Source organism: Entelurus aequoreus, linkage group LG09 (genome assembly GCF_033978785.1).
Source record: "Entelurus aequoreus isolate RoL-2023_Sb linkage group LG09, RoL_Eaeq_v1.1, whole genome shotgun sequence".
NCBI classification, from domain to species: Eukaryota; Metazoa; Chordata; class Actinopteri; order Syngnathiformes; family Syngnathidae; genus Entelurus; species Entelurus aequoreus.
In genome coordinates, this window is record NC_084739.1 from 80,915,081 (window position 1) to 80,940,554 (window position 25,474).

At 39.2% G+C, this 25,474-nt stretch overlaps 1 protein-coding gene across 8 annotated transcripts in view; it reads left to right on the top strand.

Moving 5' to 3' along the window:
• The window catches only part of LOC133657800 (mitogen-activated protein kinase kinase kinase kinase 3-like), a 103,966-nt gene that overhangs the window by 57,396 nt on the left and 21,096 nt on the right, over nucleotides 1-25,474 (top strand). The window contains exons 13-21 of one of the 8 annotated variants that reach the window (XM_062059540.1): nucleotides 849-927; nucleotides 2,732-2,790; nucleotides 6,912-6,974; nucleotides 11,918-11,970; nucleotides 13,774-13,812; nucleotides 14,615-14,689; nucleotides 22,275-22,326; nucleotides 23,164-23,521; nucleotides 23,991-24,139. In XM_062059540.1, coding sequence (XP_061915524.1) covers nucleotides 849-927; nucleotides 2,732-2,790; nucleotides 6,912-6,974; nucleotides 11,918-11,970; nucleotides 13,774-13,812; nucleotides 14,615-14,689; nucleotides 22,275-22,326; nucleotides 23,164-23,521; nucleotides 23,991-24,139 — 927 coding nt within the window. The remainder of the gene's footprint in view (nucleotides 1-848; nucleotides 928-2,731; nucleotides 2,791-6,911; nucleotides 6,975-11,917; nucleotides 11,971-13,773; nucleotides 13,813-14,614; nucleotides 14,690-22,274; nucleotides 22,327-23,163; nucleotides 23,522-23,990; nucleotides 24,140-25,474) is intronic. The other 7 variants (XM_062059541.1, XM_062059546.1, XM_062059547.1 and 4 more) reach the window with 7 other exon arrangements.

A 25,474-nucleotide genomic window follows, 5' to 3' on the forward strand; every position in this document is an offset into this window, starting at 1 on the left:
TTATGGACGGCTAGAAGACGGAAAGGCACTTCTACTTCCGTTTTAAAGCACTAAATGGAAGGACACTTGAGGACCTGCAGTGAGCAAACTCGTCCAAAAGATGGCGCCATAGCACAAGCAATAACAACTTTTCAGGGTGTTTGCTTGTTTTTTGTTTTAACTCTTTGCATTATTGTCATCAGCGAAGAAAATTTCAGAAATTAGCAGCACCGTTTTATAAGCCGCAGGGTACAAAGTGTAGAAAAAAAGTAGCGGCTTATAGTCCGGAATTTATGCTACTAGAAGTCTGTTAGTAGTATGATATTTTTGCACACACTTTCAAATGTATCCAACCATTACATTTTTAACTGATTCTAGAAACATTTGATACATACATTTTTTTATGGCGTTTGATGCTGGTTTGTTCTTGTTGAATGCTTTTATAAGCATTGTGTGTGTTTGCTGTGTTTATTAGTGGCTTTGAGATGAAGATCAGCCGCGGTAGTAGAAGTAATTGTATTTAAAAACTAATAATGATGAATTCAAAAGACAATCATGAGGAGAGTGTCTTGTCTGTTTCCCCACTCAGGTATTAAACGGCCATTTTTATGCTTGAATCCTTTAAAAAATTATTAACACATATTGAGCACATCTTAGGCTTGGTGTACACTCTCTTGTTTGATGACCTTCTTGCTGTGTGCGGCTGGTTGTTTTGCTGTGTCATCGAAGATTCCACTCGCAGGAAATAGCGATCAGATTACGTTTTGTTTTTCACCTTCTGTAATCTTCTCGAGTGGCCTACAGTGCGTCGGCGGTGTGCATCATTTGAGCAGATATTTGACCGTGTGTCCATCTCTTCATCCCTAAAGTCTCCGGTGGCTGTCCCTCATCGGATCCGTTCCACCAGCAGAAGCACCAGAGAAGGAAAGACGCTCTCTGAGATCAACTGTGAGTCCATGCACGATATATATGTATATATATATGTATATATATGTGTATATATATATATATATATATATATATATACAGTGCCCTCCAAAAGCATTGGAACAGTGAGGCCAGTTCCTTTATTTTTGTTGTAGACTAAAATCAAAAGATGAATATGAGACAAGAGATCAACATTTCAGCTCTCATTTCCAGGTATTTACATCTGGATCTGATACACAACTTAGAAGATAGCATTAATTGTAATGGAACACAACATTTTTAGGTGAACAAAAGTATTGGAACATAAACTTAAATCAAATTAAAGTGAATAAGACTTCACATTTAGTTGCAAATCCTTTGCTTTCAATAAGTGCATCAAGCCTGTGAGCCATTGACATCACCAAACTTTTGCATTCTTCTTTTGGGATGCTTTTCCAGGCTTTCGCTGCAGCCTCTTTCAGTTGTTCTTTGTTTTGGGGGGTTACTACCTTCAGTCTCCTCTTCAGCAGGTAAAATGCATGCTCTATTGGGTTTAAGTCTGGAGACTGACTTGGCCAGTCTAAAACCTTCCACTTCTTGCCCATGATCAACTCCTTTGTTGTTCTGGTCGTTATCTTGCTGCATGATGAAGGATCTCCCAATCAGTTTGGTTGCATCTTTCTTTAAATTAGCAGACAAAATGTTTCTGTAGACTTCTGAGTTCATTTTGCTGCTGCCATCATGTGTCACATCATCAATGAAGATGACGTCCCAGAAGAAGCCATGCAAGCCCAAGCCATGACATTGTTTCACTGATGATCTTGTATGTTTGGGATCATGAGCAGATCCTTTCTTTCTCCAAAAGTTCGCCTTTCCATCACTTTGAAAGAAGTTAATCTTTGTCTCATCAGTCCCATAGAAGAGGCTCATCTCTGTGCCTTTTGGCAAATTCCAGCCTGGACTTCCTGTTCTTCTTGCTAATGAGTGGTTTGCATCTTCTGGTGTAGCCTCTGTACTTCTGTTCATGAAGTCTTCTGCCAACATTAGATTGTGATACCTTCACTCCTGCCCTCTGGAGGTTGTTGCTTATGTCACTAGAAGTTGTTCTTTATAGCTCTCACAATGTTTCTGTCATCAACTCCTGATGTTTTCCTTGGTCTACCTGTTCCACGTCTGTTGCTTAGTACACCAGTGGTTCCTTTCTTCTTCAGGACATTTCGAATGGTTGTGCTGGCTATGGCCAATATTTGTGCAATGGCTGTGATTGATTGTCCATCGTCTCTCAGATTCACAATTGCTTCTTTTTCACCCATAGACAGCTCTCTGGTTTTCATGTTGCTTCGACCTCTAAATGCAATCTGCACAGGCAAACCTATCCTACCCAATGTGGAACTGAGCTCAGACATTCAGTGCTATTTATTGTGTGAATAATCAATGTCATTGTGAGACACCTGGGCAACAAAACACACCTGTCAGTCACATGTTCCAATACTTTTGCTCTCCTGAAAAATGGGTAGGTTCAAACAAAAGGTGCTATCTTCTAAGTTGTGTATCAGATCCAGATGTAAATACCTGGAAATGAAAGCTGAAATGTTGATCTCTTGTCCCCTATTCATCTTTTGATGTAAAACCCAAATGTTTTCAGTCTACAACAAAAATAAACAAATTGGACTCACTGTTCCAATACTTTTGGAGGGCACTGTGTATATATATATATATATATATATATATATATATATATATATATATATATATATATATATATATATATATATATATAATATCAATCAGTCGCTGCACACACAATTCCATGTTGACGTCTATGTTTTTTGTTTTTTTCCCTCAGTCGGTCAGGTGAAGTTTGACCCCCCGCTGAGGAAGGAGACAGAGCCCCATCATGAACCGGTTAGTGACTTATTCGTTCTTTGCATGTGTGCAGTTATGTTAGTGTGGTTGTCACATGACCAGTACCAGCATGGCCAGTCCTCACCTACTGTATGTTGAGCCCAAAAAGAACCAGCCCACCCACTTACAGTTCATGATGTGCCACTCTATCACGTTATTTTTGGATTTTTACACCACAGCAATGTTTGCAAGTATCTTCAGCGGCTATTAAAAGTATCTACTGTATATTAATTGCAGGGATGGTGGGGTGGGTGGTTAATATTGAGTGGGTCTTGTACACAGGAGCTTTGTTTGGTTTGTGACCAGAACTACAACAATATTAAAGGAATTACCTGTTATGTTTTTGAGTGCACCCTGGGTTCTCGACACATGCAGGAGGTATTAACTGATGTATGAATGCTTATCCTTGGAGGTTTGGCCTTGACTGGTGTGGAATTGGGTTTTTGTGAACTTCTAAAATATGTCACTGGCATTGCGGGGATGATTACTCATTTTTGGCTGTAAATCTGTGTTGCGTAGTATCTGAAGCAGATAAGAGTATTATTTGCAAGTGGACAATGGCACCAGCTTCATTTACACAATCACAGTCCTCCACCACCTCACACCCTCTCTGTCCTCACTTGGCACTCTCCGGTCTTTTCCGGTCCTTCACTTTCACGTCTGCAGAACGTTGAAAGTAGGGCTGCACGATTTTGAGAAAAAAAACTTATTTGCGATTTTTATATTTTATACCTACACGTGCATAAAACTGTGAAAATAAGTGAAGGAAGACATGTTACTTTTAGACTGTCGTTCAACATACTGCATTCTTGTGTCAAGTTACCACACATTTGAACAATATGCAATCATTTACTTTAAAAATATTTATCTTCATGCAAACTCAGAGCTTTTGTCTACATAATGCTCTTAAACTGAAGAAATAACTGATTAAAAATTATACAGTGATTATTATTATACATATTATGTAGTAATAATGCAATTAACGATTTAAAAGGATATAAACTAGTATTTTTCATTACTGTAGAAATGTTTACCATTGTACTGTAATTGGAAGGCACATAACTTTTATTATTCTAAAAAAAAAAAACAAAAAAAAAAACAGACTCATTTCTCAAAGCAAAGAATGTACTTAAATAAATGTCGAACATCTTAAAGTGCATTTTTTTCCTAATTGGAAAAACGAGGTCAGTTGTTGTTTTGTTTCCATCACGTGATTAAGCATTGTCGCTCGTTTGTTCGTGTTGATGGGCTCTTATTGCCCATTCAATTTGAAGCTGAAATACTATCACAAAGAGACATTTGGCTTTGTAGTCATATTTTTTTCCTCTTAACTTTTGTTACTTTGCGACGCTATTCACTGGCAAGTCGCGAGTAGCGAGGCAGTCGGTGCTTCCTGTGCGTTAAAGCTGGCGCCTCGCGCTCCGCCCACCAAGCCAAAGATTGTGAATGACTGAAGAAAGGGATCACTGCGTTCAGTTATACTGTACCTATTAAGTAAACACGCTCAGGTGCGGCGAGCGATGCAAAGAGTGAGACCTCTTTCTCCCTGTTTGAAGTGAGAGACGAAAAAACGCAAGACTCAACAATTATGATTGGCGAACATGTCACTGAAATGCCAGTGACAGCGGGGCAAAACCCACCTCCACCAAAAAACAACAACTTCAGCCTCTTGCGGTTATTTATCGCACTACTTAAAACCTGGATGTCGATTTAATGTCGATTACCGTAATCGTGCAGCCCCAATTGAAAGGATCGTATCGGCACCGTCTGACATCCCATGTTGCTTTTTTCATCTGTTTGAAACCACCAGTGAAATTCGTTATTGCATTCACTTTTCACCAATTTATCCAAAGGAACAATATAATCCCCCAATTTATCGCTGACCCGCACATTTCGGAGCAATATGGCCGTATGTAAGTTTCACAGCGTTTTGTTTTCATGTCAATACTTTTGCCACAAATAGTTTTACAGTCTAACAATGCCTCTTTGTACTGAGGATGCTATGACAATGTTTATTAGTGACCTCCTCTCTTATAGATGCCATGCTTTGATGCACTTTAACACTTAAATTAAGGATGCACGATAAATACGGGATCGATTTTGACGTCACACTGATAGTTTGGATAACATTAAAGGGGTCATATTATAAATGTTTTCTACATTTAAAACACTTCCTTGTGGTCTACATAACATGTATTAGTGGTTCATTGGTCGAAATGTTGCGCAGATTATGTTTTGCAGACTGTCTTCAAGATGCTTTGTGACCGTGCCTCCACTTCGACTGCTTCTACTCCCCGTCATCCATGTTGTAGTTTTTAGCGCTTCTATATGGAGTCTATAGACAAATATAAGTTTGAACTATATTCTACTTTGTAATATAAATGGCATGTTCGGAGGATGCATGTGCATGCACGAGTCAGTCTGCCCCACAACAAGAGGATAGAGGAAAAGAAGGAGCTTATTTGACGACATTGTCAGACTCTCGCAAAGGTTTTTGGATAAAACTTGACCATGTGTGAAGATATCCGCTGATGTCACCAATTGGAAAATCTCACACATTTGTCTCGTTTGGAGAAAGTATGAAGGAAGGCAAGATTTTTTTATAAATATCAACGCCATGCCTCCATGGTTTGATTTCACATTTTCGGAACTTATGCAGATCCCAAGTACACAATAGATAATAACCAATAGATAAGGAAAGTTGGTTTTGCATTATAGGTCTCCTTTAAAAAGTAGCTCTAATAACCCATTTAAAAAAACAACAACGCTCCAATGAGGCAAGATTACCCGTACTGTACTATGTAGGTGGGTTAAGGTGAGCGAATCAAGCACTCTTTTTCTACTATGTGCGTAATGTAAACCTAATGTAAACCCCTAAGCTCATTATAAACAAACATGTTTTCATCAGAGGAAGACATTCTGCATGATGGTAAATGGTAATGGGGTTATACTTGTATAGCGCTTTTCTACCTTCAAGGTACTCAAAGCCCTAAGGAGCAAGGGTAACAACGGACGTGATTAGGATGGCGCAAGCTGGGGATCGAACCAGAAACCCTCAAGTTGCGGGAACGGCCGCTCTATCAACCGAGCCACGGCGTCATTCTGCGAGGAGGGAATAAAAAAAGCAGATCTTCAACACATCAAACCTTATCAACCAGCTAAAAAACCAGTGTAGCGGCTCTGTGTTGTCTTTATAGGTCTTCCCATCTGGCATCGCTACAAATGTGTTTTGAAAAGAAGCTGCCCTAAAGTCAGCAGCAAAGAAAAGGACGTCCTATCGCCACAATGTGTGAAAAGTGCAAATCGTTTACCAGAGACCACCTTAGTGCTAAAGCAATCTAATGTCATCATGTAAATGATGGCATGGAACGACAAGCCCTTTACTGTCTACGGACTTTTGTTGGGACGAATCTCCAGGTACACTTTGTCAAATCCACCTTTTGTCAAGTCTTTCTGACCTCCAGATTTGCACAAGTTACACTTAAATCTAAATCAATAGATATCGTGCATCCCGCAAAATCAACAATCACTGCACCCCAAAAGGGGAAAATAACAGATGGTGCTGAGAGGTTATCGCCTTTGTCCATCGGCAGACGTCATTATCGCAGCAAACAACTTCAGCACAACAGAGGTGATCTCTGTGTTTAGCATTTAGCAAAAAAGCGCTGCATTTCAGTAATGACCCAAAAGAAAAAAAACTAAACTAAAGACCTAACCTACATCTCTACATGAGGAAATACTGTCCTATTTTATACTGGCATGGTAAAGACCACGGTATGAAGAAATACTCGAGTCCTCTATTTCTGACATTGCAGTGTCACTAGAGGAAGAAGTACAAAGTCACTACTTCTAATGTTTGTATTTTCAAACCTACAGCAGGTGGTTACTGGATTCATCTCTGCCTCCTCCACTCATCCTAAAATGTATCCTCTCTCTTATTCTTGCCGATCCACAGACTCCAGGGCCCATTTAGGCCTTTGTCCATCCCCCCCCCTCAAACGTCGCCATTGTCTGTCTTGCATCGATGCCCCTTTTGCCCATCCCCTCTCCCCCTTGTCCCCTTCTATCGTCCAAGGTTGATGTATTAACTGAGGTCTCTCTCGCTTTGTCTTGCTGACCAGTGTGATTCTGAGCCATATCTGGACTGTGTTGAGGAGCTCTACTATACCGCGAGATCTAATCTGGTAGTACTCTCTCGTCTCTCTCCTTCCAACCACCTGCTGTGTTTTTTTCTTTTCTTCTTTCATTGTCTCTAACTTCTTCTCTGCCATTTCTAACCTGGCCCCCCGACAGGCTTTCCCGCCTTTTGACCTTCCTTTTCTCTCCTTTCATTTCCAGCGTGCGTCCTCTGTGTTCATTTCAGGAGATTGGTGTCATGTTCTGCTACTGCTCACGTGTTTGACTTTCTCTCTCCCCTCCCACCTCCCAGCCTCATTAACTGTTGCTGCTGTCTTTTTCATGCCTTCAGATGTTTGTACAATCACACAAAAAGCACTCAGACACATCAGTTGTGACACACTAAAACAGCAAAGTTCAGAGGTGTGTAGTGTAGTGTCTTGCTCAAGGGCAGGAAGATACCTCTAAAAGCAGGTGTTTTCAACTAAATTGTTTTGAGGGGGGCCGGACTTCTCCCTTCACTATTGTTATTATTTGAAATATTCTGGAGAACCAGCTTCCTCTGCAGTAGATGTTTGAGTTTGGTCTATTTATTTTGTTACAGGAGCGCTCTGTTGTTTTTAACGACATGCTGCAAAAAAGATAGATCATCTGTATGACAGCACTCTAGTGTTTCTAAGAATATGCTACAAAAATGTGACCCTCTCACAAGATTTGTTTTCCAACTGAACTTGCGGCACACTGGTTGAATAGCCCAAATGATAAAAAAAAAACAGAGAAGCTAAGATAAAACCTTGAAGGACACAACTTGTATAACTAAAGAAGTTGAACAAATGACTACTGAGTGCATCTAAAGTAAAAAAGCTACAGCAACACCTTAGTTACTGTAAATTCCGGACTATAAGCCCCTACTTTTTTCCTTCGCTTAAAATTCTAATTTATGGATTTTTTTTTGCTGACGGCCATAAGACAAAACGTTTTTTTTTAAAAACAAGCAAATACACTGACAAGGTGTTTCGTTGTATGTGCTATGGCGCCATCTTTTGGACGAATTTGTTCACTCCTTCCATTTTACTGCCGTTCAGTCTTCTAGTCGTCCATAGCGTTTTTACTTGTATGGATTCTTCGTTGATAATTCCAAGCAACATTTGTAAGTTTTACAATATAACTAAAACTGTTCATACTTAATAAATCATCCCATGTGTCATGTTTGAAGGAGTGTTTTCTTGCGTATATGTACGAGCTATTGTAATGTAATGAAGCTAGGGTCGTTAGCATTAGCTAATATGCTAACACGTTTATGAATGTCTGTGTTGGTATTATTAACCAACAGCGGCATTCTTATTTTTACTGTTTCAGTTTCACAAATTCTGCAGTAAATTCCCCAAAACTTCAGCGTGGAGTTGTTGAGTCTGCTTAGCTGATTAGAGAGCTAGCTATCCATGACGATGACTCCTGTTTTGTTTGATCAGCCATTTTCATGCTGTGTTACAGGCACCGTTTGGAAACAATTATGGTATGTAAATAAATATTTACAGAATCTTTCTGTGTAAATATTTATTTCACAACGTATATACTGTATGTGCGGCTTATAGTCCGGTGCACCTAATATATGGAAAACTATTTGTATTCCCTAAAATTCAGTGGTTGTGGCTTTAATACCGGTGAGCTCTATAGTCTGGACTTACGGTACATACATCTGCTAAAAAGCATAGAACTTATTGGTGCTCCACACAAATATGTTGCACCAACAAATGTGAGGTTTTTTGCATGTATGTAAATGTAAAGTTTGGACCCCAGTGTTCTATGTCTAACTTATCAATGCAAGAATCTGCCAATGTGTTTACAGTGGTCTAAGTTCCTCCATACAACAGAAGCACTGCAGTGTTTTAGGAATTACTGCAGAAATATTTGTCTCCTGAGTTTTGAATTGAACTCGGGGGGGGCCTGTGTGGTGTCATTCTGGGGCCGGATTTGGCCCTTGTGCCGCCATTTAAATAGGCCTGCCCTAGAGTGACGCAGGCACTGTTTTGCTGTCTCTTGGGTGGTTAGTTTTTCCTCTGCTTTCTCTTTCTGTACACTGCTGCTCTTATGTTGCGCTCTAACCTTTCGTACAGTAGATGAAGAAAGCAAGTGTCATGCTTGCGCTTTCTCTCGTTTGTTTCTCTCCTTCTTGCACACTTGTTGCATTATGTCACTTTTAAAGATGTGTTTTTCCTGACACGTTGCTGCTTACACATTGTGGCTTCACTTAGTGGTGTTTTTTTCTTTGAACAAACTCCTCATGGGCACCATCATGGTCCATTATCATTTTTGACCAGGATTTGCTGAATTACTAAAACAAACACATACACTGTAGCTGTAGAATTCACACCGGAACGCCACAGCTAGTGGCGCCATGACGACTACGTTAGGAAGCACAGATGACAAAGACGAAGACAGAGAGCGTATAATTGTGTTTATTTTTCTATCACGGCGGGCAACAGGTGATTAGTGGATGTGGGAATGAGCTCGGGAAGAAAATGTTTTTCATAGCACCAGGATAGCGGGATGGGACGCCATCACCGTCGGTGGTGCCACTCACAGGACCACAGAAAGGCGTGTCCGCATCCCGGACGCTGAAATGTTAAAGCAAAACCACAAAGGCTGCGTTTATAACAACAAAAGTTGTTGTTTATGTCCGCTAAAAGTTGTGTTTTCTGACACTGTACATAAATTCCTGAAGAGTGATTGCTGGAGTGAAAAGTCAGCCAAAACTCCACAAACACACAAAAATGTTTTACTCACGCTCAACAATTCTCCAGTAAAAAAAACTAACAATTTTCTTCAATTAAAAAAGCGATTTGCAAGTAAAAAAAAAAAAATCTTCAGGTATAAAAACGGTTCGCAAGTAAAACTTTTTTTTTTTTCTGCAAGTAAAAAAAAACCCCATCATTTGCGCATGGTGCCGTCCTCCAAAAAATTATAAATGGGTTATATAGCACTTTTCTACCTTCAAGGTACTCAAAGCGCTTTGACACTATTTCCACATTCACCCATTCACACACACATTCACACACTGACACTGAGCTGCTATGCAAGGCGCTAACCAGGACCCATCAGGAGCAAGGGTGAAGTGTCTTGCTCAAGGACACAACGGATGTGACGAGGTTGGTAGAAGCTGGGGATCGAACCAGGAACCCTCAGGTTTCTGGCAGGGCCACTCTCCCAACCCAGCCACGCCGTCCCCAAAAAATTTAAAGAGGAGAGGGGAAATGATCTCAACCTGTAAGTTAACCTGTCGGTTTCCCCATTTCACCCCACACTTTGCTTCTTCTTCTTCGTTATTTTTGGCGGATGGCACCATATGCTAATAACAGTAGCTCTGATGGCCTTACAGTGACTTAGCAGCACCATATGTCGTTGTAGAGTGCGATTTACGGTTGCTCCGAGTGCAGGTGTGTGGATCGCACAGGGTGTAATATTACTGCCAAAAATTTTTAACTTAAAGAAAATATTTTTTATACTTGCAAAAATCGTTTTTTTACTTGCAGAAAATTGTTTTTATAACTTGCAAATGTTTTTTACTAGCAAAAATTAAAGTAATTTAATTGAAGAATTGTTTTTTGTTTTTTTTTACTTGTGAGTCGTTGAGCGTGAATAAAAACATTTTTGTGTGTTTGTGGAATTTTGGGCAGTAAGTTCACTCCATATTGATTGATGGCGCTGGCTAACCGTTGGGAGTCATGACACGTTTGAGAAGCCACCTTGGGAGAAATCCAGGCAAAAGCGAGTGAAATTGCAGTAGAGCTTGGCAGAGTTACTATAAACCCCCACCACTAGATGTCACCCTACCCAATGGTCTCTCTTAAATTATTGGCCTTAGCACAGGCCTGGGCAATTATTTTGACTCGGGGGACACATTTAGAGAAAAAAATGTGTTTGGGGGCCGGTATATCTATTTTTAGCGACACTAATACAAAACCTCACAATAATGTCTGATTGAATGCTAAAAACGTTATGACAGACCGCCTTAAAAAACGTAATGGAATGTTACATGTTTCTATGAACGATAAAACACTGAATATTGACAAAATATGAATGCCACACCCCCTTTCGATCAACATATTTTACAATCAAGTGAAACGCAACAAAAATGCAACAAACAGTGAAATATGAACGCAAAGGGTACAAAATAAACCCCACCTACAATCTGATATATCTGATATATCACTAAGCTTTAGAACTTTGTTGTGAAAATCTCCTTCCGCGTCTGTGGAAACGCTTCCCGCCCACACTGCTTGGTGCCTCGTCTGAGCTGCTGTAACATAGATTACCATAGTAACTAATTAGATGACCATAGTAACTAATTAGATGACCATAGTAACTGGTATATCATCCAAAAGCACAGATTCCAACCATTGAAATACTTTGTATAGTTCAAGACTTACGGTCATTAGAAAACATCACTGCACATAATAATGTCAGCTACAGTTTCCATCTTAAAGATCTAAAAAAAATATTTGGGAATGTCCGGCGGGCCAGATTGAAAAGCTTAACGGGCCGCATGTGGCCCCCGGGCCTTAATTTGCCCAGGTCTGCCTTAGCACATGTCCTGAGGTAAATAAATGGGTGTTAAGTGAAATTGGTATGCCCTACAACACACACATTTGTTTGCCTAATCTGAAACCCTAATTTTAGCTTTCAGTACACATGTTCAAGTAGTGGGTGGCTGTAAAAACACGGGCCAACATAATTTGAGGTCACTGTTAGCTGAGGCAATGCTTGTGGTGACATTTGTGACAGCCGCATTTGTAAGGCCACAATGTGAACGATGCACAAAACGCACATCTCTATGAATTCAGCAAATGCTCTGTCAATAAATCAAAAATAATCTCTTGCAGTCATTTGACAGCAGGGGTTCAGTCCTATCACAATTTCCTCTTGTTTGTTTTTTTATTATAGGGACAATTCAAGTACAATCAATGAATAATATGTCACAAATTTAGTGATGCCTTCTGTCTTTTTGTAGGACTTGCAGATGGAGTATGGCCACGATTCTCCTTGTCTGCTTGTCGGAAACAAGTAAGTCCTTCACTTTCTGTCCTTGAATGTGTCCAATATTTTTACACCAAGAAAAAATAAATGATATGGAGGACACTAATATTATTTTTTTGCCTGTATCAAATTTTTGTCTTAAATGTGGTAAACACACTCCAGTGTAGGTCAAGCCATGCTAAGCCGTTAAATATATTTTCAATAACTACCATATTTTCTGGACTATATACTGGTATATAAGCTGCACCCACTAAATTTTTGTATTTTGCCCCCCCATATTTAAGCCGCACCAGACTATAAGCCGCAGATATATACGATGCAAAATGAGTTATTTACACAGAAATATTGTGTAAATGTTTATTTACAGTCCTTAATTGCTTCCAAACGGTGTCTGTAACACGGCAGTAAAACGGATGATCAAACAAAGTAGAAGTCATAATCATGGACACACTAGCTGTTGTCATTGGGAGGAGAAAAAACATTTGTTTGGAAAAATAATGTGTCCAGTAGCGCTCATTTATTCCCGACACACTCAACCGCGGCCGCCCCGTCCTGATAAACTACGAAGCTGAAACTAGCAAGAACAATCCATACGTCCTCAACGCATAACATCTGCTTGAGTTGTTGTGAACGACATCATCCATGTAACAATGATTTGAGAGGAGTTTTTTTCGAGGGGGGGGGGGGGTTTAACAGTGAGTTGCTTTCTCTACTCATCAAGCTAAGAACAACACAGCACACTTCCCCCTTCACAATAATAGTGCGGTGCGCTACGCCCAGTTTGACTGAGCTAGCAAAATTAAGGTTTCCAAAAAGTACCTTGCACAAGCATAATTTACTTAAAGCCCTTATTCATACATTTACACAATTATTATGCTTTGACCTAAAATACTGGTCAACATTTTCAAAAGATTTATTCCACCAATAAATGTGAGGATTTTTGCAGTTAATTAACAAATGTTATTTTACACAAAAAGCACACACTCTATGGTGATAAAATATGTGTACTGGTAAAAGGTGAAAAACAGATAAAAACAAAACGGAAAAACTGAATTTAATAGTTTTTTAGATTGCTATTGTTATTTAAGTGTATTGTTATTGCTATTATTATTATTTTACTTTGTGTGGTTTATTTGTTACTAATTTATATTCAGGTTTTTTTTTAAACTATTTGAATTTTGAGTTTTGGTGCGACAATAAATACTCATGTTTTCAAATTAATGAATAATCGTGTAATTAATCGTGATTACAATTCATCCATCCATTTATTTTGTACCGCTTGTCTACTATTTATAGCAAATGTTCTGCAACCGTTCTGCCATGGAGGTAAATATCGAGAGTCAACACATCAAACCTTATCAGCCACCTAAAACGCCAGCATGGCTACGACTGTGTTATGATAGCCAAATAAGACGCCTGCTGCACACACTAGTTATTTTTTAATAATAAATATATAAAATACATCTAAATAAGTTACCCGTCCTGAGAAGCAGGAAGATATACGACTTAGTCATACCAAAGACTATAAAAATGGGACCCATAACCTCCCTGCTTGGCACTCAGCAACAAAGGGTTGGAGTTGGGGGTTAAATCACCAAAATGATTCCCGGGCGCGGCGCCGCTGCTGCCCACTGCTCCCCAAGGGGATGGGTCAAATGCAGAGGACACATTTCACCACATCTAGTGTGTGTGTGACAATCATTGGTACTTTAAACAACTATTGTGCATCCCTAATTATTATGTAATTGAATGTAGTTGGCCAACAAAGTACATAAATCAATAGATTTTTCACATTTCTTATAATGCCCTCTCAAATTGTTTGTCCGGCAGAAGCCTTCTCAAGTCCGTGGAGGAGGAGCTGCAGCAGAGGTAAGTCCAACCTTTTTCCACTCCACATGCTGATTCTGCACCTTTTTAATTTTTTTTTGCCGGAGTTCTAACCCCCCGGCCACCCATCAGCCAATCACCGTTAACTGGCGACTAATCGGGCCCGATCACGCACCACTAACGACTCCACGCTGTTGCAGCTGTCAGCGTTTTTTTGGAATCTGCTGGGATTTTTTGTTTTGTTTTATTTTTTTATTTTTTTAACTCCCCCGTCTGCTCGCTTGCGTCACGCTTTTAATGTCATTGAGTGGAAGATGGCGCATTAATAGCAGCTTCCTGCAGGGCATGGCTTGCACACACCTTTGTAGCTTTTATTCAAAGCGGTGGTGGGCGGCCAGCAATTATTATTCCCTTTTCCTGCATATCGTGTCTGAAATCCTGCTCTATCGTCTATGCAGAAATCTGGTGCAACTCGTGCCTTCTTAACGAATTGATCACTCTCAATCTGCGTGCTTTTAATTTGTTGTATTGAATAGCTTCTTGCGCATTAAGTCTGGAGGTCAGTTTTGGTGTTGAGGTGTCTCAAATGGTACATTGTGGAAGTTTTACAATGCATTGTGTAGCTACATGTTTTGATTAAGCTTTCATTTCCGCTTTTTAAGTGTTGATTAGTTGGAGGCTTAGCCATTTTTGTGGACAAAGCTTCACACAGCTCTCCCCCCCACCCCTTTCCCATCTTCCTCCTCCTCCTCTTATCACCTTTGCCTGCATCCTTCCCACCTCAAACCCTTCCTTTCTCCCCTTCCTCTTTCAATTCCCCCCCTGTCTCCACCTCCGCTCCCAGGGGCCATGTGGCACACTTAGGGGATGATGAGGATGAGGATGATGATGGTGCAGATGATGATGAAACTCACACTCAGTAAGTTCCCCTGCAGTCGTAGAACCGGAGGCCTTCTCCCTCTCGCCCCCTCATCCAGACAGCGAGGTGTGGAGGGAAGGGCTTCCTGTTGATGATCCACAGTTTCATCCATGCATCTCCGTGCAGCACGCCGCACCATCACGCCGCATATACCCCTCCGCCCCCTAATGTTTGTGTGCGTCTTGTCATCCTGCGCCTTCACGTAGTCACAACTTAGCAGTGCACTTCTACTACTTCTAACAATAACCATAATAGTATTTGCCTGTAATTGTGCAGCTTTTTCAGCGGCTAGTTTGCATTAAAAAGGCACTAATGTCAGCCGCGGATAGCATACTAAAAAGTTTCATACTAAACTCTAAATTGCATTTTAAAGGGGAACTGCACTTTTTTTTGGACATTTGCCTACCATTCACAATCCTTATGAGAGACAAGAACACATGTATTTTTTTAATTGCATTTTAACTTGTAACTAAATGAAGCAATTTCTGTAGAAATTGTGTGTGAATGCTCCAATGCTAAAGCTAAACTGAAATGCAAATGAAATGTAGAATGAATGTAGGAATAGTTTGAATGTACAAATGGTTTTAATGTTGAAGAGCTGACGCTGAACTCAAAATGCTTTTTGAATATAGAAATGGTTTGAATGTAGAAATGGTTTTAATGTTGAAGATCTGACGCTAAACTAAAATTCCAGTGGAATGTAAAAATGGGTTGAAAGTTGAAATGGTTAAATAGTTTGAGGGGTGAGGCGAAGAGCAGTAGCTGTACTAAAATGTAATATGAATCTTGAAATTCTAACTGTTGGTATAGTTGGAAGAGTTAGCACACCCCAAAAGGCTACAAAGTAACAATCTATACATTTTTGCTCCAAATATATCCCAGTAGCTAAAATACTGGCATACATCTGACATGGTGCCAAGTAACAAAATCTGTGATTGTTAGGTTTAAGCGTACAAAATTAGCTAAAGTTGGAATGGTTAAAATTGGATTAAAAATGTGGAAGGAGTAGGGCATCAAAAACGCTACAGAAGACTAAGATTAGGCAGGAATAATAATAATAAATAGAATAATTTTAGTGTAGAATTGCATAAGTGTGAATGCTTTGGAGCATTCACACAATAATTGGCTCGTTCTAGGTGGCTAGCAATGCAGATAAAGATAGTAATCCATTCTGCCTCTAAATAACCATCCAAAAATCTTGTGACCTGAATATTAACAATATTGTTATTATAAGCGCTAACGCAGGCGCACCATTTTTTAGCCGTGCCGTGATCACAGAGAGTTCACTAGCTTGTGCAGCTACAGTGTTGACATATTGACCTACTGAGCTACTGCATCATGATCGCCTCTAAATTGGTAAACGTTTTTTTGGATTATAAATAATCCCTCTCACCTGGATAGTAGAAGGTTGTAGCCATAAACTGAGAAGTTGTTCATCTGTGACTTCCAATTTACACCTGGAGATGGAGGGCAACACGAAAAGACGCAAATGTGCGACAACTTTTTTTTAGTCCTTCGTGAGGAATGATTACTTCATCTAAACGGGAATATAAGAATATCCTATCAGTCGGGATCCTAGTGAGAGCAGACATTGTACAGTAAGTGAGCATTTTATCATGTTGGTAGTTTGTGCTTCTTGTTTAGCATTTAGCAATACTGCTAAATAATGCATAGGATTTCACTTAAACTGAATCTGGTTTTTTTTTCCACATTTGTTTATTGGATTTTTGACATATACAGTCCAGAAATACAATTAAAATATGTTTTCTCCCCCAAACAAAGTAACCCACAAAAATTATATATAAAATTGAAATAAAACAATTAAATTGGAAAACAAAATATGCATCAGTCAAATAAGTACAGGCAAATATTGACATAAAGCCACAGATAACTGCACCCCTGAATGTCCCCAACACCTTTCAATGAACTTTTCAATCAAAGTTATACTTGAGATCAGTCTTTTACATATTTTAGGAAACCACCCCATAATTCCTGAAAGTTCACAGAACCACTTTTCAATATCAGCCTCATTTCCTCCAGTTTGACAAATTACTGAACATCTTTAATCCATTTCCTCCAGTTTGAGAAAATACAGAACATCTTTAATCCAGCGGGTGTGGCAAGGAGGCGATGTTGCCTTAGCGCCCGGTTTCTAAAGGTTGTAGCTCATCCTCCTTATTTTCAGGCTCAAAAATATAAGGTTCTGGATAATAATTTGTCCCAAAGTAGTCTCTCACTAAATCGGCCATGATTAGTAATAATAGTTGTTGATGTGGAAGGGAAAAGCGAACGTTGTGACACGTCTGTGAAATTAATATGCTGCTGTATGCTTAAAATAAGCAAAATACATAAATATTACTTACATGTTATGAATGTGCCCGTTATTACATAACATGCGTATATACTTACAGTGTGTAACTAAAATGATGATGTTTTATTTAAGAGTTAAAATGCATAGAAAAGAAAACATATCTGTTCATATTTTGCTTAGGGATTGCAAATCATGGGCAAAATTCCCCCAAAAAGAGCAGTTCCACTTTAAGGTCAGAGCGCAGCTTCAGTGCATAGACAGGTGATCATTGTTAGAATGCTGCTTTGTCCCCCCTCCTGCCATCTGTGTGCATTTCTTTGTTTTTGCGTGTTTTGCTGTGTGCTATGTTCTTTGCCTGTGTAAAAGTGTGCATTGACATTCCACTGTGGAAAAGCAAAGGTCTAAAGTTCTTTGCTTTTGTTTACCAAGCTGGATAAAACCCAACGTTGCATGTAGGGATGTAACGATAAACGGTATAACGATAAACCGGGTCAAACTTCCCATGGTTAGTGTTACTGTTTTAAATTAAAATGATTATCAAACCGTGATAGATAACACTGATAAACTCACAGACTGGTGACACTGCTCATTAATAGCAAACTAATGCTAGCTAGCTAGCTTAAATACTAACATGAAAACAAGAAATGTTAACATCTTTCTCCATTGACAAAACGACATACCCCAATCTAAACATGCATAAACACATCATTGTCGGAGCAACTAATATATTAAATTGTGCACATTAGACCGAGAGGCTATGCACTTTTAAACAGTGATCAATCAGTACCTGAAGTGATACAACAGGAAGTGAATTTGTGTGACGCCACATAAGCCGGATGTGATGCACCCCATGCACGTTTTTTTCTTTATCATTAAAAAAAACTTTTACAAATTAAAACGGAATACGATAAACCTATTTAGAAGGGTCATATTATGATAATTGTTCTACATTTAAAACACTTCCTTGTGGTCTACATAACATGTAACGGTGGTTCTTTGGTCAAAATCTTGCATAGATTGTTTTACAGACCATCTTCAAGCTGCTTTCTGACCGTCTATTCGGGTTGCACTGTTTTGTGGGTGGTCTTATTTACGTGTCTCCACTTCCACTGCGCCTTCTGCCCTTCATCCATGTTGTAGTTTTTAGTGCTTCCAAATGGAGTCTTTGATAGATATAATTTAGAACTGTCCGATACTTTATATCAGAATTGGCAACAGCACAGCATGCATATGCATGTACGAGTCAGTATCCCCACAAGAGGATAGAGAAAAAATTGCTAATTCACTACAGCTTGCACTACAATGGTGGACTTGCGCAAAGCACTTGTAATTGGTAAAGTGATAAGTTCTACCATATATGGAGATATCCGCTGATGTGACAATTGAGGAAAATGTCACAAAAAGGGACACATTTCAAACGGCTCGTTTGGAGGAAGTATGAAGGAAGGTAAGATTGTTTTATAAATATCTCCACCTTCACTCCATGGTTTGATTTCACAATTTCGGGACTTATGCAGATCCTAAATACACAAAAACAGGTCCCTTTAGGTAGGAAATGTTGGTTTTGCTTATTAGGTCCTCTTTAAACACTCAAATAAAAATACTATGACCCTTAAGTAGCCAATTATATAACATATTTAGTTATGCCAAGAAAGTATATTGTGTGGCTATTTTTAATTTTTTTTTTATAAAACATGGTTAAAAGTGTTTTGAGCACATTCAACAATACCGTGATAATAATAACCGTGACAATTTTGGTGACACTAACCGTGATATGCAATGTTCATATTGTTACATTACTAAGTTGTGTATATTACTGGTATGCAGAATATAATTACCATTTTGTGGCATGCAGAGGGAAACGTACTAACACAACATTCACAGACTTTTAGGCTTATCTTTACGGATGCACAATTTCTTTTTTCAAGCCGATACAAATAATTTACTCCGTCTCGTGATCTATTATTTTGTAAATGTAAGTGTAGTTTGTGCACATCCGTAGGTAAGAATGACTCAAAAGATGGGTTTGACAAACAGCACCCGTAGATTTGTCCCGACAATAGCCCGTATTGCTATCGATGGTGAAGGTAGTTATGTTACAAAATTATTGACCATGTATCGGACCATATTGTTTTGGTTTAGTTTATTTCAAACATGCATAAAGTTACATTATAGTACATACTGTATTTCCAGTTTCTCATTATAACCGAAAAGGAGTTGGATTAAGCAGAGCTAATTTAATACTATTCCCTTTCCATTTCATAGTAGTTTCTAATGCATTTAACTTCCTGTGCTCAATTTTTAACATAAAGAATTTAAATAAATAATCAAAAAAATACTCAGGAATAAATAGGTAAGTAAGTTACATAAGAGATAAATAAGGTTATCTTTTTTTGATAAGATTCAAAATATTTATTTGAACATATTTGATATCAAATTGAAGGGAAATGTTAAACTAACACAAACAAGCGGTAAAGTATACAAACGTATACAACCAGCGATAGAGCCTTTTTTTTACGGGACCCCCAGTCCTCTCTCACACAGACATGTACCGGTACACACAGTGACAGATTTTCATCGCTGCCAAGTGCGGGGATTATAAAATGCCTGGTGAAAGGTTGGGCCATGATGAAACCACAGATCGCTTTAGCCCTCAAGTTGTCGCTGGTAAAATTGTTGCACTTTTCAAATGCCGCGATCACAGGAACAAACCCCAAGCCTTCAAAACACAGTCGTAGCGACGCCGGCGTTTAAGGGTTTAATGTGTTGAAGCGTGATGTTGTTTTCCTTCTCGTGGTCTTTGTAGAACATTTGGAGTAAATAGCATGCTGAAAGTCTTCCTCTGAAACATTGAAGTCCCACACAATCGACACCATGTTTGTTTACAGAGAGCTTAGGGAACGCTTCTTTACCCGCATAGGAGAAAAGGAGCGCTTGATTTGCTCAATTTAACCCACCTAAAGCATAGTATGGATAATCTCACTTCATTGGAGACGTTTTATTTTTATTTTATTCTAGTAGTTATTTTTTTAATGTTATTCGAATTTATCATTTATGTAAAAATTCAGATGAGCGGCTGAGTTTACTCTCCAAATTTTCCAAAATTGTGGCTTTTCTGTTTTCTGTTTATTATCCATCTGCTTTCCCATTTTGCATGGTCTACATTTTCATTTATAGGAGGCAAAATGGTGTCAAATCTCTGCAATTATCATGCTGATGGTGACAATTGGGTCCCTACCAGAATTGACTCCAAACTATCGACTCTGCACTTGGGCTGGGCGATATGGCAGAAAACTCTATCACGATATAAGCGTTTTATATAATAATTAATAAGGAATTTCTAAAATGTTTTATTACCTATCAAAAGTAAGGACCAGGAAAAAATATATCAAATGTTACCATTATTATTTAGAATCCCCTCAGATATACCATACCAACCTTTATTTATAAAGCCCTTCAAAACCAACCAAAGTTGAAAAACATAGGGCTCTGCACCACAAACCAGTAAACATATAAAAAGCAGAAAAGTACAGGTATTAGACCTCCTTAACATGTCATTTAAAACCGAGGTAAAATACCGTATTTTTCGGACTATAAGCCGCTCCGGAGTATAAGTCGCACCGGCCGAAAATGCATAATAAAGAAGGAAAAAAACATATATAAGTCGCACTGGAGTATAAGTCGCATTTTTTGGGGAAATTTATTTGATAAAACCCAACACCAAGAATAGACATTTGAAAGGCAATTTAAAATAAATAAAGAATAGTGAACAACAGGCTTATTAATAAGTGTACGTTATATTACTCATAAATAACCAACTGAGAACGTGCCTGGTATGTTAACGTAACATATTATGGTAAGAGTCATTCAAATAACTATAACATATAGAACATGCTATACGTTTACCAAACAATCTGTCACTCCTAATCGCTAAATCCCATGAAATCTTATACGTCTAGTCTGTTATGTGAATGAGCTAAATAATATTATTTGATATTTTACGGTAATGTGTTAATAATTTCACACATAAGTCGCTCCTGAGTATAAGTCGCACCCCCGGCCAAACGATGAAAAAAACTGCAACTTATAGTCTGAAAAATACGGTATATAAAAAATATAAGATGAAAAAATGATCTCAACAGCAATCAGTCAGATAAAAGGCAGTTCAAAACAGTTCAAAGTCTCATGCTGGCTTAAAAAAGCCAGTGAGTCAAAGTGGGTTTTCAGAAGGCTTTTAAAAGTAGCCAAAGAAGGGGCCTGTCTCTCATGGAGAGGGAGATATCAGGGCGGAAAGGAAATGTCAACACAAGCATGGAAAACACTCATACAATAAATGTAAACACAATTGTAAAATCACATTAAACACTTAACAATAAGCTCTGAAAATGAAGTTGCAAAAATAAGGAATATTAAAGAAATGCTTAATAAATTGCAATAAAATAGTGCAAAGTGTGAAAATGTAAACATAGAGAAACCTGAGAAGAACTGTTTTCTGCAGTATTAGTGTCAGGAAGTTACGGTTGTGCTCTAAAAGGTAAGCACGACTAAGGTGGTGTGGTATTGGCGGGGACGAGTGCTATGCATCATTTACAGACCACATTGGTCTGACAACGGTCCGTTTGAAAAAATCCCCAAAACTGCCATACTGTCGCTCTCCGCAACACTTATTTTTACTTTCTCTTCTCACTAAAGAATCAACTGCGAGACAACAAGATGGCGCATCCAAGCGTGAAAGTTGATACTGTTACCTGATTGGCAGTTATCATGTCACTCCCACTAATTACTTCCTGCGTTGCTCGTGACCAGAGAGCGAGTGCCTTTGTTAATGCAACTGACCTTGCTTAGCAACTTTCGCTTTCTTCCGCCGACGACTAAGACAAAAAACCAGAACATTTTATGGAAGGCATTTTTTTATTGATAACGTGTCTATTACGATAAATATTGATAATGTTTTATCGCCCAACCCTACTCAGCACACAAAATGTTCTGTGATAAAATGTTGTTCTCAGAGACTTACCACCAGCTTGCTTGGTAGTTTGTAGACGGGCACTTGTGGTTGTTCTTGTCATTTTGTAGACAGACAATTTTTTTCTAAAGTGCATTGATTAAAATAAGTACTTAATTTGACCTTGTATTATTACAATACACAACCAGGTGTCTTCAGGTCACTAAAATGGCAAGTGAAAGCCACAGTGATGTCCTTTTTTTAACATGTGTATTCATATTTATTGAGTGTTCTGTCATGCAAAGTCCTTCTGTTTTCTCAATTTGTAGTAAGATGAACACTATCCTGAGGCCTAAGGTCCCGCCCCCACTTCCACCTAAGGTAGGAGTGTCACATGTTACTGTTTTCAGTGGTTTTACACTTGCATAAGATATAATATTTAATGATGTATTAACTTAGTGACATTTTATTTAATCATGCATTAGTGCAGTGAAAAGCGACATTAAAAGGCGATGATCGATGGACAAATGGATGGATGGCTAGTGTAGATAAGATGGCTGGATGGATAGTTAGATGATTAAATGGATAGATATTGTCAGATGAGTAGATGGATAGATACTGTAAATATGATGGGTGGATACTGTAGCTAGAATGAATGGATGGACAGATACTGTAGATATGATGGATACACAAGGAATAAATGGATGAATAGATACTGTATGATGGATGGATGGTTGAATAGATTGAAAGATACTGTAGATAAGATGGATGAATGGTAAGATGGATAGATACTGTAGATATGGATAGATACTGTACGATGGATGTATGGTTGGATAGATTGAAAGATACTTTAAATAAGATGGATAAATAGATACCAGGTTAGATGGATAGATACTGTAGATATGGATGGATGGATGATAGATACTGTAGATTAGATGAATGGGTGGATGGATAGATACGGTAGATATGATGGATGAATGGATAGATACTGTAGATATGATGGATGGATAGATAGATACTGTGGATTGGATGGATGGGTGGATGGAAAGATACTGCAGATAATGCTACAATTGCACAGAATTCAGTTTGACCCTGGAGCAGATTATATTCCTATGAGAAAAGTAGTTTTGGCATCCAAATAAATCAGAATTCAACCTGCTTGTACATCAAGTTTTTTCCCTTTCCTTTCCTTCCTATTTGTCCCGCCTCCTTCCTTAGCCCAAGTCCATTAGCTCGCCGCAGCCCAAACAGGACGACAGCCAATCGCACAGCGAGGACGACGGCGGCAGCACCATCAAGCGCTGCCCGGCCCCTCAGACGCCCAGCCCCGCCAAGCCCGCCTCCAACGTGCCCCCGCGGCCGCCGCCCCCGAGGCTGCCGCCCCACCGCCGCTGCAGCCTAGGTAACGAGACCGCGGCGTGCGCGGATGCGGAAAATTCGGCCCCGGAGGACGACGGAAGCTTTAGGCATTTCTGGGAGTGGCTCCACACGCCTCACACTGAGGAGGAGCTGGAGGAAGCGTGGGAGGTGCTGAAGGAGGTGAAAGAGGAGCAGGAAAAAGAGGATGAGGAAGAGAGTAAGAGCAGCCTCTTAGTAGCAACCTCAGATCCTTTTGCCCCGCCCCTCTCCTCTGGATTTATCTGTTCCATGAGCCCATTAATATTAATGCTGGTAATGTCTTCATGTTTGTAGTTCTTTTTGTCCGTCGGCTATTTATGTCTTTGCACTAATTATTATGCTCTTGATTGGCTGCTAAGTGCTGTCAATCATTTAACATGACCTGTGACCCTTAGCTTCCAACCAAGAAGAAGGAAGAGGAGAGAACTAAATGGACTTAGCGGTCTTTAATATTCCTTAATATCACATTTAATCAACTAGAAATGCTTTGTTTTTATTCAACTATCCTGCTCCATTCTTCCCTCCCTCCCACCGTCCGTCTCGTTCTCCTTGTAGTCAACGACCGCTCTCCTCTGTGTCGTGTCTCTCTCAACATGTCCGCTCGCACCGTCGTCCGAACTGAGCTTGAGCGCCTTGTCGTCCCGCAGGGAACGGCGTGAACGCCTCGCACAACGGCGACCGTGACAGTCCCGCCGACAGACAGTCCACCATGCCACCTAATGTGCCCACACGGAAAGACAAGAAGGACGTTCCGGTAAGAGGAAGCACACGTCTCACACCACCAAGTGCATCAAAGGTGACTTAATCATCTAAAGCAGGGGTGTCAAACTCTCTTTCACTGAGGGCCACATGGCAGTTATGGCTGCCCTCACAGGGCCGCTTGTAACAGTGTGTACTAAATGGATAATAGGATATTATTACATAATTGCCTATGCATTTGATCATAATACTTTTTTAACATACTCTGTAAGAAACTTTTTTTTTTAAATCTGTAGAATGGCAGCTTGGTCACAACGATTTTATCGCAAAATTGGCGGCAGGTTTTTTGTTTTGTTTTGTTTTTTACAGAAAATTGCTGTAAATGTATAATGGTACCACTGTTTTTACCGTACATTCCTGGTGACAGAGCGGTTAGTTTTTTATCGTAAAACATATGGTGGTGGTGGTTGTTGTTTTTACGGTGTATTATACTGTAAATAGAAAAACAATATATAGGGACCAACTGTTTTTTTACAGTAAAATTCTGGAAACTGAGTGACCAGTTTTTTTTTTATGTAAAGCTGATGGTTCTGTTAAAATTCTGCCAACTGAGCGACCAGAGTTTTTATCGTAAAATCGATGGTTATGGTAAAATTCTGGCAACTAAAAAACCTGTTTTTTTTATCGTAAAATCGATGGTTATGGTAAAATTCTGTGGACTGAGGGACCAGTTTTCTGTTGTAAAATCGATGGTTATGGTAAAATTCAGGTGACTGAGGGACCTTTTTTTTTTATCGTAAAATCGATGGCTATGGTAAAAATTCTGGCGACTGAGGGACCAACTTTTTTTTGGCATAAAATCGAGGGTTGTTTTTGCGGTGTTTTACTGTTAATGGGAAAAACGATATCATGTTTTTTTTTAATGGTAAAATTCTGGCAATCAAATGGACCAGTTTGGGACCTTTTTACCGTAAAATGTATTGTCATTTTTACAATGTAATGGATAAATGATAAATGATAAATGGGTTATACTTGTATAGCGCTTTTCTACCTTCAAGGTACTCAAAGCGCTTTGACAGTATTTCCACATTCACCCATTCACACACACATTCACACACTGATGGCGGGAGCTGCCATGCAAGGCGCTAACCAGCACACATCAGGAGCACGGGTGAAGTGTCTTGCCCTAACTTGCTTTGAAATCAGATATTGGTTTGTGTATTTTTGGTACCACTGTTTTTTTAATGGTACATTTCTGGTGACACAGCGGGTAGTTTTTTATCGTGTTGTTGTTGTTTTTGTAGTATACTGTAAATAGAAAAACAATAATACAGGTTTTTTTTATCGATGGTTATGGTTAAATTCTGACAACTGAGCGACAAGTTTTTTATCGTAAAATCGATGGTTATGGTAAAATTCTGTTGTTGAGCGA